This window comes from Ambystoma mexicanum, chromosome 7q (assembly GCF_040938575.1).
Source record: "Ambystoma mexicanum isolate Mex_15411 chromosome 7q, UKY_AmexF1_1, whole genome shotgun sequence".
NCBI classification, from domain to species: Eukaryota; Metazoa; Chordata; class Amphibia; order Caudata; family Ambystomatidae; genus Ambystoma; species Ambystoma mexicanum.
Window position 1 is genome coordinate 971250202 of NC_090941.1, and position 14525 is coordinate 971264726.

General features: G+C 45.5%; 1 protein-coding gene across 1 annotated transcript in view; it reads right to left on the reverse strand.

The window, feature by feature from the left end:
• UVRAG (UV radiation resistance associated) overlaps nt 1-14525 on the reverse strand; it is a 727264-nt gene that overhangs the window by 494541 nt on the left and 218198 nt on the right. Inside the window, exon 3 of the mRNA XM_069640056.1 lies at nt 12585-12619. Within this exon, the coding sequence (XP_069496157.1) occupies nt 12585-12619 (35 nt within the window). The remainder of the gene's footprint in view (nt 1-12584; nt 12620-14525) is intronic.

The window sequence follows — 14525 nt, forward strand, 5'->3', positions numbered from 1 at the left end:
CAGGACGCAGATCTAAAACAGGATGCATGGTTAGATCCTTTTTGGGTACAAATAAGTATATTGAATAAAAACCCTGGTTCACCTGAAGATGTAGGACGACATTGGTCCCTCCCTTCTGCAGCAGGATCTGGACGACTTCTAGCAGGATTTGTAGATATTCCGGCGACATTTTTCTGCTCTTGGGTGGATGGTATCAGGGTGGTTGCAAGAATTCTATACAATAACCGCCGCTGGCGGTATTGAGTATCCACTGATCTGAGGTGATGCCCTCCCATGCATGGGTTAAAGAAATGTAAAAATCGCCCCCCCCCTGACCGGAATATCAAGGAGTCCCCCTGCAGTTCAGTAGTTCCCTCGGGAGGAGCAGGAAAAAGATTGCCAGCAAATGGACTGCCCGGGTGTTAAAGGCACCCCTTTGAACAAAGGGCTTGGCTGAGATCTGGTTCAACGACTTCAGTGTCTCGTGCTCTTTTTTTTACCAAAGGGGGCAGTCGTCTACAGGTTTGTTATGCGAGAAGCCTTGGTCTCTGGTTTAAAGCCCAGGTTTTTGAGCCATGCATGGCGCTTTAACAGGGTTTCTTGTGCGAGAACATGTCCTGCCGTCTCAGCTGAATCCAGGGTATTCTTGAGGATGGTATACAACACTTGATGCCCTTCAGCCACCACTGCTAACAGTTGTGAACGAGTAGGCTCTGGGACGTTTTGTTGGCCTTCTTGCACAAGACCCATTGGACATAGCTATAGCTTGCCAGGAGCGCAGTAATATTAGCGATCAGTGTGCTGAAAGCAGCCAAGATGGATATCCGTTCACCAAGAGCATAAAGCTTTTTACAATCCTTGTCCGGAGGTGACTAGGACAGTTGTACCACTACCCGTTTTCTGGTTGTTGTTACAACCAGGGAGATCGGAACAGCATCGCCTCCAATATACAAAGGATCAGAGGGTGCTGGACAGAACATCTTCTCAACTCTAGGGTCGACTGAGGGTGTAAGTAAGGAGTGAGTAAGGCATTGAGTTCAGAAGAGGAACTGCCTTACCGACGGGGACTTTTTCCTTGGGGATATCCTCAATGAAATCCATGTCGGGAATGGCCTCCTGGGTTACGATCTTCAAATGGTCAGCAGCCTTCTTGAGGAGGTTGTTAAACAACATCTGATCATCAGTGCTCCAGATAAGATTTTGAAGTGAGAGTATGTTACTCCCTATTTTTTAAAGTTGGGAGTAAAATGAATATTTAGGGAATAAAATGGTAAGTCTCATTCCCAGAGTATTTTAATAGCAAGTAAAATTGATTCCAACTGTAAAATAATAATGTTTTGCAATGAATATTTCTTTGCACACAGTGTTCCTGCACATTAAAAAGATATCTTTTTACCTCTTATGGGTCAGGCAGTTCTAACTGAAGAGTTTCTTCAAGTGGTACTATGTTTTCTACTGGTCCAAAACATTCACAGAGCTGTGTGGATGAAAGCAAGGAACATGTCTTTTCCTATTTTTGTTGGGAGTATTTTACTCCCCGTTTAAATTTTTGGGGAGTATTTGCCTATTATTAGAGAGTAAAAGTGGCCGATACACCCCTAATCTGCAGGGCTGGGGAGGAGTATCCAAGAAAACCTTGTCCGATCAGGTTAATGGGCCTGGGTAGTGGGCAAAGTACCTTGGTCATCAGTACCTTGGTCATCAGCAGGGACCAGTTATCTCGGTCTTGAGAAATGGGGCTACTGTGAGACGTGATCCTAGTCTGGGACATAATAGACATCAGGTTCATCCAGATGCTCCTGGAATAGATGATCCACAGGAGGTTTGTGTAGACGTTCAGACGGGGCTGCAAGCTGTGCACCTGGAAAGTTGTGACTTGGGAGGTATAGGGCAAGTTTCCATAGGCTTAGGTCTCTTAATCAGGTCATCAAATGTGTCTGAAAAATGAATAAATTCAGACATCTATCCATACAGGCCTCAAATATCTCCCTATCACTCTCTCACACACACACACAAACACACACTGCCCCCTTCTGGCAAACAGGAGGCCTTTTAAGACCCAGAACTGTGAGAATGGTGTGAGAAACCAGAGGGTGTCTCACCCACTAGTCCCCGGGGATCTGTACACGGCCATTGCTTATGGATCCACTACCTGGGGGTGGACCAGATGCAGGAGGATCACCTGGGTGAGGGATCTTCACGAGTGGGACACCGGATGGTGAGACACAGTATCCCCCTTTCTGGTAATACCTTTACCCCATGCTACCAGGTAGGATGGGGTAAAGGTATTACCAGAATTATTTATATTTTATAAATTATATTTAGGAACTCTAACCACCCACCCCACCCTCTTTACAACATGAACACTTTCTCACGGACAGCCCATTATGACAGAAAACAGACTAACTTTTTTCTTCTTCTGTTTTATTGGTTTAAAAACAGCATATAAATTAAACCTTTAACATACCAATATTCTATTATCAAATCACCACATTTTCTTCCTCATATTCAGTATACTAGTTTAAAAAATATATATACAGTCCTCTAATAAAGTCAATTAGAGCTTCCCTGAAGTTCATTTCAATTCAACCATAGAGTACAATTTGAGGTGGGAGAGAGACTGAAGGGGGACAGAGAGGGATTTTAGGAACAGAGGAAGGGAGGCGAGGAGTCTCAATTTATTTTCCATTCATTTTACATCGTTTCCTATTGACAACCCCTCAATTTCTCCAGTATTAGTTAAGATAAATTCCATCATCTTCATCACAGCAATCAAAACTGGTTCATTCCCCCAACAGAACTAATTCCCACCATTCTGAATGTCCCGGTGTCTCGCATCCAAACCACTTCCCATCTAGGAAGTGGCTTCTGACTTCCCTTAGTGATTTAACCAAAGGAAGCAGTGTTTCAACCCGACCTACTTCGTAACAGAATCTACACTGGGCATTTCTTAGTCCAGGAATTCTTCTCGTCCATTGCACCTCTTTAGTGGAAAGGACATTCAATCGACATCTTAGAAGGAGATCACGGTATATCGCCGTACGAAATCTTTGAAGATATATCGGGAGACAATTTAAACCTTTTCGCTCTAAACCAAGAGGTTGTCTCAACTTATCCTACTCCCATCTCTCGACTGTTGTCCAGTCTACAGCTTGGAATTTCTTTTTTACTTGGATCGGGTTTCCCACCAAATCACACAGGTCTATCCCATCTCTTTCTAAAATGGCTTCGATCTTCCTTCTCCACTGAATCAAGAAGCCATCTTGGACTTCGCCTGGATCGAAGATAGCAAACGGAATAACTGCCGGCTCATATGGACTTCTCCTATAGAGAGTTGCGTACTTCCAGAAGACCAATGAAAGGGATTGCAGCCACAATTCGTGTCTAATTGAACTCATGGAGAGTGAATTAGGAATTCTTAAGATTTTCCTCCAAAACCAACCCTCTAGCCTCTCTCAGATTTGCCAGGGTAGTTGTAGAACGGCCTCTGACCCATAGGTCAGAGTCTGAGCCACCTTCCGTTTGTAGAAGGAAATGATTGGTATTATTGAAAATCTCCCATATCGTCCATGCAGGGCAATTCCCTGATTTGTTAAAATGGATAGTTGGCCCTTAGATGGATATATTGGCCCTTATCGTCCGCATTCCTATTTACAACTACATTAAGGTACACCATGGATTTCACTATTTCATCACCCACTCTCCACGGGAATCCATTACCTTTTTTCTTGCGAGCAGATCTCGTCGTCAACATTTTTGATTTTGCCACATAGTCCTTCATCCCATTTTCTATTAAAAAGTTGTTAAATGCCTCAATTCTCCTCTGACGGCCAAAGGGTGTTTGGTCTAGAAAGACCAAATCGTCCGCAAATAGAGTCCAGGGGACTTTGGATAGATTTCTCTTTGGCGGGAAGGCTGCCACCTCTTTCGGTCATTGGGCTAGATCAGCAATGTAGAGACAAACTAACAGGGGGGCCAAGGCACACGCCTGTTTTAAGCCTCAATAGGTAAGGATCTGTGTTGTTAAATGACCTTTCTCCAGCAGTTGGATCCTGACAGAGGTGTTTGAGTATAATGCCTCCATCGCCTCGACCAGGTCCACTGGGCACTGCCAGGCTCTCAACTTGGCCCAAAGTTTTTCTCCGAGTACACCATCGAAGGCCTGTTGGAGGTCCATGAATGCTAGGCATAGGCAGGTTTTTGTTGTCAGTGCCCTCTCTTTAAGAATGTTAAGAGGTTGAGGGTTGTCCCAACTCCCCTGACAAACCCAGTTTGTCTTGGGTCTATGATTTCACTCCTAACTGCCCATGCCCTTAGATCTCTCAATAAGGTTGCAAACAGTTTCCCAACAGAATCAAGAAGAGCGATAGGGCGGTAGTTCTTTGGATCCGCCCTATAGCTTTTTTTTTCAGGACAATATTTGCCTCTCTCCAGGTAGATGGCATCTCCTTTTTCTGCATAATCGGTGTAAACATAACCACAAGCAGCCATTGCTCTTTATTTCTCGTTGTTTCTTGATTGGAAGGCACATCAAGCCCAGCACTCTAGATGAGCTTAGCTTACCAATCATTTGCTGGGCATCCTCCTCGTCAAATTAGAATTTCCAATTCAGGGTTTGGGAATCAACTTTCTTAGGACCACCCCCCCCCCCATTGCGGGCAAATAGGGCAGTGTAATGCGAAACCCAGGCTTCTCCTGCCACCATGCTAATCATTTTGGCCGCTCTAAACGCGCCCCCATATTGTTATTAGCTCCCACACATTCCTTGAGTTCTTAGAACATACCACCTTTAGCATGTGTTCAGCGTCCTTCTGGGCTCTCTATTTTAGTACTAATTCGCCAGTTGAAAGATTTTTGCCTGGCTTTCTGAATTCTTTCTTTCATGTGCACACCCCCATCCCTCTGAATCTGACGAATAGAGGCTTGCATCTAATGTCTTACCAACACCAATTCGTGATCGTATACATGCTTCCGCACCTCATTTCTGTTACCCTTTTTACACCCCCTTTGGGAGAATTCCTTTGAAATACTCAAGTAATCTACTCCACAGCGGTTTTCTTGGCTAAATACCTTGTATTGACAATATATTCGGGACACATCTTCACCTCTCAGCCTTAAACAATTCATGCCCCATTCCAAATCGACCTTCCCCATTTTCTTTCCGAAACACTGCACTGGTTCCAACAGGGAGATTGAAATTGCCAGTAGGTCGGGATCGCCGTATTTCTGATGTAATATCTCAAAGCGATCGACCTTCTGTCACAGATTTTCTAACACAAAACAATAGTCAATACAAGATCTTAGTACCCCACACTTCCGAGTACATCCCCCAGAATATCACCCTTGGTTTGTGCATTGAGCATATGCATATTCCTCCCTCTCATATTTGTCATTCACTTGAACGCTCTCTTCCCATCCCCAATCTTTCTTTATTTAGAAGTTTAATATTAAAGTCCCCACATATGATAATCCTAACATCATTCTAGTCTTTCATCGCCTCGTCCACCGACCTCATTATTGAGTCTAGGAACTTTATTTCTTTACCCATATTCACTCGCCAATAGATGTTATTAAGAGTTAAGGCGTACATTTAACATCAGACGACCTTGTGAGAAACATAGGTGCTAGGAGTTTCAACGCAAGTAACATTCAAGCCCGACTCCAATTTGATCAGCGTCAACAGGCCTGAAAAAGGGCGCCCAGTGATTCCTTTCAGAGCAGGATTTAAATAGGCTGCAAAGCCTTCACATAAGGGTGATGTACCGAGACATGTCTCTTGGAAACACAATAGTTCAAATTACTCCAGCAAAGGGGTCCATTCCATGAACACAGACCGAAATCCTCGTGTTCCATGAGACAAGATGCAAGGACTCCCTTGCCAGGGTGGTAGAGGGGTAACCTTTGATCTATTTCTTGCTAGACCGATCCAGGGCACCATCTAGCCAGTCCCATGAGTTTTCCTTGTTTCTTGTGTCCACCTGCACGGCTCCCTTCCTGTTTATATTCTCCACTGTGAATTTTAGTGGCATCGGATCATTTTTATGAACAGCTCGGGTTTTGAATCTTTCTCACGTATTGGTTTCTTTACCATTTTCACCCCCTTTTTTTAAAACTTTGGCACATTCTCCTCTTTAATTTTTCCATAGAATCCGTCACCTCTTTGCAACATTCTCTACTCTTCTTCTGATTGTCACTTATTTCATATCCTAATGGAAGGAGTTTCTCATTTTGTGCTACCAAAAGGTCTTTTTTACTCTGTGAATTTAAGTGGAGAATGAGCCAGTCAAGCCTTTTCACCAATACAAATTCCACAACTTTTATATCCGCTGTGCATATCCGTCTAGCTGGAAAAATACAATTTAGCAATCTCAGCACATTCCTCCTATTTAAGATCGGGGCATTGGGTCCCACGATAATTCATTCAAGATACAACTTCGGGGTATTAATACTGTTTGTCATACTTTGCAAATGTCCTGGAAGCCCCCATTTATCTTTAGGATGAATCCCCTGTCTCCTAAAGAATTAGTGGGACTTTTTCACTTTCATATCTTTCATTCGGTTTTCTTCCAAAGTTCTGAATATTAGTGGCTCCTTCGCGGCTTACACCTTCGTTGGTTTAATGGTGGGTTTTTGCCTAGGTAGATTTGAAGGTTGGGTCGCAATGGCCAGTTGAGTCTCAATTTCTGGCCATTCTTATTTGGTCATCTCCTTCCAAGCCTCATCCTCCTCTACCTTCTCAATTTCTTCACTTAGCTCACTTAGACCCGTCTCTGATAGATAGGAAGCTTTTTCCCTAATTTCAAATTCGTGTTTGCAGCCGTTCTTCCTCCGTTTCAACTAAATGGAGTTTAAGTTCCTTCCTTGAACGTTTAGGCGATGGTCTATCTTCCGTCGGTGGAAGGGTATGCAAATCCCTTTAAAAGGCTCTTGAATCATTTGAGTTTCTCTTTGACTTCGACGACATTTTTTGATTTTTTTCATCTGTTGCAGGTTTTTCTTATAGCCATTTGCTGTTTCTTTTTTAGTTCTGGTGGGCTTCGTTGATTTACACATTGAGAAGATGTTTTCCTCATCAATCGGTTTCAGGAACCCGATGGGTTCGGGCGAAATTAAAATCACCTCACTTTGTGCAATTTGCTCTTTTTCATGCAGTCGCTTACTCAAGGGGGCTCTTTTCCCAATCTTTGGATTTATATGTTGAGCTCGCTTCCACTTACAGTTGGCTAAAAGAGCATCCACCAGCAAGGATTTATCCGCCGATTCCCTCCTTGGAAGGTTGCAGAGGCGATTTTATCAATTTATGCTGTTTTCCGCTTCTCTATCCATTCGTGAGTCATTCCAGGCTTTCCAACCCCATCATCTTGTTTGACATTGTCGCAATAATGGTAGTTTGATCCTGAAGATTATTACATAAGGCCTCATACAACTTTGTAAATGGTATTAATAATGAGGCTGAAAGCGATGCCTTTACTGTCTGTTGAAATTGTAGTCGCTTTTTAATTCATCGGGATTCCTCGTACTTCCATTTATTTCTGCTTGCACTCAGAGTCCTGAAGGGACGCTAATGAGACTGATGTCAAAGTCGAGGAGTCATTATTCTTATCCTCCACCTCCTGACAGGACTCCTTTGTCAAAAATATGTCGTTGCAATCACATTTTTCCAAGTGATTTCTTTCTTCCCCTTTTATACATGGCCTTTTTTGTACAGTGGACTCTCCCTCCCGCATTTGTTCCCCTCGGAGGTTCCAGCTCCCAATCATCAATTTACTGATAAACAGATTTGCCCTCAACAGGGCTCTCCTTTTTTCTAGAGGGACGGGCTCTTAATCCTTTTTCTAGCACTTGTGCTTCAACACTTTTATCCGATGATCTTAAGGACTGGTCCAATGCAAGCAGTCGGTCGTTCACACAGGACAGACTGTTTCTGCTGAGCTATTTGGATCCTCAGCTCTGTTAATTCTCTGGTCAGATGAACTGCCAGACCGGCCTTTCAACCCCTCACTGGGGAGGGCTCCCTCTCCTCCTTTTTTTCCTTCATATTATTGAGGTCCTGCGACTGTAACCCAGCCACCTGATGGCATTTTTTAGACTGGTTTTGGGCCCACTCCCGGCCACTTTGGCCAGCACCCTGGTCCATCACAAGGATATTAGTAATTTCATATTTCGCTCAGGTTTAGATACTAATAACACAGGATCCAACAATAATTCTGTATCACTCATCATGTATCACTCATCATGCCTCCTTGACCTCCTCGAGGGTTTAACGGTATAGACACGTTTACAGTCCCTGCTTTAACCACTCCTGCCGATGAAGTGTTATTCAGTGGCTAATCCCTGGGTGTACGCGCCTTAGCAGCTTGCGCTCCCCCCCCCAATTTGAGATTCCACCACCAGGCTATGCACTCTCTCCTCTTCAGGCGCTGGTCCCACTCCTCAGTCGCTTTGTATCCCTCGCACCTTTCATAGAGGAGTACGAGTTCAGGGTTTTCTGACGGGGATTCCTTCTCAGAGGTCGAGTACAGCCGGCTCGCTTTTATTCATAGCCCCCCCCCTTCTTACCTGGAGACTAATTTGTGCTCCCGGTACACAGGTGGTATCGAGCATTCACTGAAGCTGGCAGGCACTACAGTTGTTGCTCCTCACCCGCCAAGCTTCGCTATGGGTTTGTCGATTCAGAACTATGTAGCCCACCAGTAAAACAGAATTGAGCAGCTAGCCAAGGCAGCAGGGATAGCCGGGCCCACTCAATACTCGCATCTCAGCTCGAAAAGGGAGGGAGCAACTCTCAATGGGAATCTCGATCGAACCGTCCCCCACCCAGCATCATCCTATCTCGCCCTACAGAGAGGGGAGGCTGAAGGAAGCTGGGCACTCTTTCACTCGTGGGTGCCCAACCACAGTCCCTGACAAAATGAAATGGGCCTACAGAAACCGGCAGCAAAGAGCTCAAAACTCTGCGCTCCGAACTCCGCACTCCAAGAGCCATAGAGGACCCTACGCGATTGCACGCTGTTAGACTAACACCCGAGCAGTATACCCCATGTGTCCCAATACAATGGTCAGGCGAAGTCAGGCAATTACTGACCATCATACACACCTGGCTTCCATTACACTTCCCCACACAGATAAAAGGCAGAGCACGAGAGAACACTGATCGAGGCAAAGCACATGAGGAAGCAGCAGTTTCAAGACAGCAGCTGAGCGAGAGAGGAAAGCCAGCAAAACAGTAGGGTATCACAAGGAGGGAAGTTCCCTTGACCTTTTCCCCAAGGAACTGTAACTTTCCAGAGACCTTGAGAATAGAAAGCATATGCCAGGAAACCAGGATGAAGAATCCGGCATTGTGTGGTGGAGAAACCCAGGACCCTCCTGCATCAATAATCAAGGTGGGGAGAATCCCAGGCCGCCGTGGTACTGTCCATGGCTCCAAGAACAAGGCAGCTTCAGTATAACCAACACAGCCGGTGAGTTGGGGAGACTGATACAAAACCAGTCTGTGTTCAAGACAAGGTTGCAAGCAGCAAAATTGTATGAAGATCGCTAGAACTAACCTTTTTAAAATGCATGTGATAAGAGACGCAAGTGAAGTTGAACTGCTGATTTGTGATTGAACTTTAAAGCAAGCTACAGTACTTTTGACAGAGTGGTCCGACACTGCCTGGGTGCTCAAAGGTCTCTGTAAGGTATCCAGCTGAAAAGTAACAAAAAGTATACACTTTTGTTCCGAGCCCACCAGAGGGAGTCCAATTGAAGGTTTTGTGTTAAAGTGGGTCTGAGCCCTGCAGAGGGGCACCCGGGGTGAACAGTAAATCACCAGAGAAATCCTGAGAAGAAAGGAAATGTAATGTTTTGTCATGTTGCATCAGGCCCTCTGAAATAAGAGACTTTGAATGGCAAAGAGACTTTAGCACAGAAGGCCCTGATGTTCATATCTTGAACTGCATCCTTGTGCTAGAGAAGCCAGAGTGTGCCGCCTTGCCCGGGGCTGAAAACGTGGGGAAGAGAAGCCAACGGCTTGAATATCCCGACATATAATTTCCTGAACACTTTTCTTTTACATAACATTGTTTCCCACACTATTTGTATTTAGAAGTAAGGATTGGCAATAGGTTTATTTGTATAGGCTTTTTATTTTAACAGACTCTACTAGGACTGTGTTATTTGATGGTCGTAGCTTGCTCAAATCTTTAGATTTAGTATTAGATAGGCATTTTTCTAACACAATTGAAGTTCAATAAACACCCCTGAACTGTAATCACTTGTGTCTGTCTTACTGTTGATACCACGCCTTCCTTACAATGGGCACTTAGAAAGCTTTTCCAGAAGTTTGGGAAGTGTTTTGGAAGGGGTTGCTAGTCTGGGCACGTCTGAAGCACCCGGTAAGGTAGAAGTCTTGAGGCCTTGCGCAGGTGGGAGCGCAGCGGACTCTGAACCACAGGGTTCGGTAGGCCTCAAAGTGTTCGATGGCCCTAAGGCCGTCTATGGCTTCCTCAACGAGTCTGTCGAGTGGGGGTTGTGCGCTTAGGTGTAGAGGTGTGGTGCATGTCCTTGTCGCCGGGGTGGATAGTCCCAATCGAAATGCCAGCGGCATGCTTATAGGGCTGGGGATGTACACACAGGCATAAAGCGACTACACAAGTGTGTCTACGGCATCCGAATTGGACCCGTGGCTGCCAATAGACTCCTCATCTGAGGTGACGGGGCCAGTGGGAGACTGACTCTCGGCCTGCATGGCGTAGGCCATCCACCGCTTGATGCACCAGTCTTTTAGGGTTTTGGGATGAAAAGGTTAACAAGACTTGCAACGCCGCTCTTCGTGGTAGGCACCAATGCACTTCGAGTGTCCTTCCAAGGGAATTAGGAGTCACATGATGGGCAAAATTCAAGTGAGAAAACACAGCCAATTGGAAGGAAAAGGAAGGAGGGGCAAAGAAGAGGCATTCTCAAGAGAAAGTCAATAGAAACATGTCTCCATTGTCCCTACTATGTGGCCAGGCATGAGGGCCAAGGCCGAGAAGAAGCAGCCATTGGAGTCATCAGTGATGTGGAGTAAGCGAAGCAAGATCAGCCGTTGAGAGGATGTCGAGCAGTCGTCGAGGCAGCTGAAGATGCCTGGCTGTAACGCACCAAGCAAATATCTAATAGCAATATATACTCGGAAACCGCAAATCTGGTGGGATCTCAACGTGCAACAGATTTTGAGTACAATACACGTCCCGTTAGCAATAGTTTTACAGCTATGCCTTCCAGGTCGACGTCCCTTTTCGATCTTTGAAAGAAAGATACAATACTCTGTGATTACCACTAGATGTCGGACTATATACACAGCATGTGATTCGAAGTAGATTCACAAGCATCAGAAATATATATACACCTGTGATTTAATAGCTCAACAATCCAAGGCAAGCTATACGCCTGGAAACTACATACATTCTTAAATACCTCTTAAATCCATCTACCACTATGCTGTTTGTACCCTCTGTCTCCTTACCTCCTGTGACTCCATCTCTACCTCTCTCTCTTACCTTGGCTGGCTTCCTTTTCACTCCAAACTTAAATTTCAATTTCTCTGCCTTGTCCTCAAATCTCTCCATGGTCTCGCTCCCCCTCACCTCTCCTCCCTTCTCTCCTTCCACTCTCCCTCCCTTTCCCTTTGGTCCGCTGACCATTTCCTTCTCACTGTACCTCCGTCCCCTTGTGCCTCCTCCCGTTTCCGCTCCTTCCAACTCCTAGCACCTCTACACTGGAACTCCCTTCCTCTTGCAATCCGTTCTATCCCCACCTTCACCTCATTCCACACTTCCCTTAAATCTCTCCTCCTCCATTCTCTGCCCTGAAACTCCTTCCCCCTTCTTCCCCCCTCCTTATTCTTCCCCCTGACTATCGCCCCTCCTCTCCTGCCTCCCGCTCTCACCGTTCCACCTTTCCTCCTCCTACCCTTCTCCACCACTCCCCCTATCCACTCCCACTCCCCTTCTCTACCCATCACCTTCAGTTAATTGTTCTTTTCACTGTTTTGTTGATTGATTCATAATGTATTTGCTACAACCGTTATATTGTTTATGTATTATGTTGTTCCATTGTACAGCGCTTTGATGTAAGGAACTTTATAAATCAATAAATACAAATACATTCATACCTATTGACTGACAAGTTTTGAACATTAACATGTTACAAGGTTCAAATGGGGCTCCAAGAGGAGCAGCATGACCCACCCTCAACAGAGACCTTCAACTGACCCAATTGGAATCCTTTTTGGTGAGGCTAGAATATTCTACCCTATGCTTCTTTGGTTTGCAAGGTAATGGGAAATACGAGAGGGTGGGGATAAAGCACTATTACCATAAAACAGCATTGCTCTCCAAACCATTGGAAGAGCCAAAGCTTGCAGATCCCGGATACATTGACTAACCATGTTAGGCTTCTGGCCACCGTCAACGTAATGAGGGCTTATCCATGCACATTTTTAGCAAGACTGATCAGAAAACATTCTCCATGTTCTATATATAAATATGACATGGAATTTATAACGCACCTGTACACAAGTGTTTCTAGGCACAAAACCACCACACAACTAGACACATTACAATTATGCTGGAACCTACCAAGGAATCTTTGACCACTTCACTTCTGTAAAACTCTGCAAAACAAAAAGAAAAAAAAAAGGATAAACTGAATGGTGAACTGTTATTTAGTTTCAACTTTCACTTTTCCATCATATATTATGGGGATATAAGTCGGTTCACTTTTTAATAAGCCTGGAGTAGTAAACAGTCCAAGACAAACAAATTCCCAAGGATTCATTTGCACACAGGAGATGAGGTGTAAGGAACGTTACTTACCTGTAACTATTGTTCTACAGCAGGGGTCTGGCATGGATTCACATGCTCACAAATATTCCCAGTCAGGCTTGAAATCTGCTGTAAAAGAATGAACAGTTTCACTTTCAACTACAAACTGTATTTTGCCTTTAAACCAATTACTGTCCTCTGGGTCATACTGCCCCCATCCAATGACAGTCGTCTCCCTAAACCCCTCCTCTGACAGCCAGCCTCAGATTTGGTAAGCATGTAAAGTGGCAGTATGACCAAGAAGAGCCGCAGAGGGGTTGGAGGGACGGTTTGCATGCAAATCCATGCCAGACCCATGCTGGAGAACAATAGTTACAGGTAAGTAACTTGTAACTTCTACAGCATGGGGCCTGGCAAGGATTCACATGCTCATGAATAAAAAATACATAGCAGTACAACATTACACAACCACGGGAGGTGGCAAGGCTCAACAGAATCAATAACTCTTACCTCTGGAACAGACTCAGCGAACAGGTTGTGTAGCACTGCCTGGCCGACCCTGGACTCCTCACTGGAATCGCCATCGACAAAGTAGAACTTTTTGAAGGTGTGCGTGGATCTCCACGTAGCAGCCCTGCAGATGTCTAGCAGGGGCACACCAGCCAGGAACGCCATTGTTGCAGCGATCACTCTGGAGGAGTGGGCTCTCGGACGGCCGGTTTGCCAACCGATGAAAGTGTATGATGTAGTCGGAGAGACACCCTGACATGGAAGCCTTGGACAAGGCCTTCCCATGGTTTACAGGACCAAAGTTCACGAACAGCTGTGAAGACTTCCGAAAACTTGTGTGCCACGTAGAACTTCAGGGCACAAGTCACATCCAGCGAGTTCAAGGACCTTTCAGCCGGTGACAAAGACTTTTGGGAAAAAGAACAGTTTATCTGTTTTCAAAGGCTTGTTGAGGTGGAATTCCAACTGAACCTTTGGTATGAAAGAGCAGTGCGGCCGCAGCACCACCCTCAATTCATGGAAAGTCAGGTATGGCTGATGCAGAATAAGACCTAGATCTCACCTACCCTCCTGGTAGAGGTGATGGCCACAAGGAGGAACTTGAGAGGGGCCTGATGCATAGGCTTGAAGGGGGACGCCATGAGTCTCGTCAGAACCACATTGAGTCCCCACGCCAGGGCAGGCGCCTTCACCGTTGGGAAAGATAAAAAAAGTCCTTTGAGGAACTCCTTGACGAGTCAGTGAGACCACAGTGAAGATCTTCCTGGTGAACAGGTGTAGCGGGAAATAGCCGAGAGATGCACCTTGATAGAAGAGTGTGCCAGGCCAGCCTTGGCCAAAGAAAGCAAGTATGGAAGAATTTGCGGGACCATGACCCTCAGCCGGGTAATTTTCTGCAACCAGCACCATGTAGCGAAACGCTTCCACTTGTGACCTTAGCAATTCAAAGTCAACACCACCCTGGCCTTGGCAAGGACCTCTCTGCAGTCCGGAGGCAACTCGTATCCATCAAACTCTAGGGCTGCAGGAGCAAAGCCAACAGGTTCAGAGATCCTGGGTTGTGATGCAGGATCGCACCTCATTCTCTGTGAGCTCTGGAACTACTGGCAGCTTAACCGGAGGGGACGCCGACAGACTGGGAAAGACTGGATACCAAATCTGCCTTGGCCAAGCCGGGGCAATGAGCATCATCTTGCACGTACACCGTCAGTGTGTTGATGACTTGTAGCGAGAGAGGGGACGGAG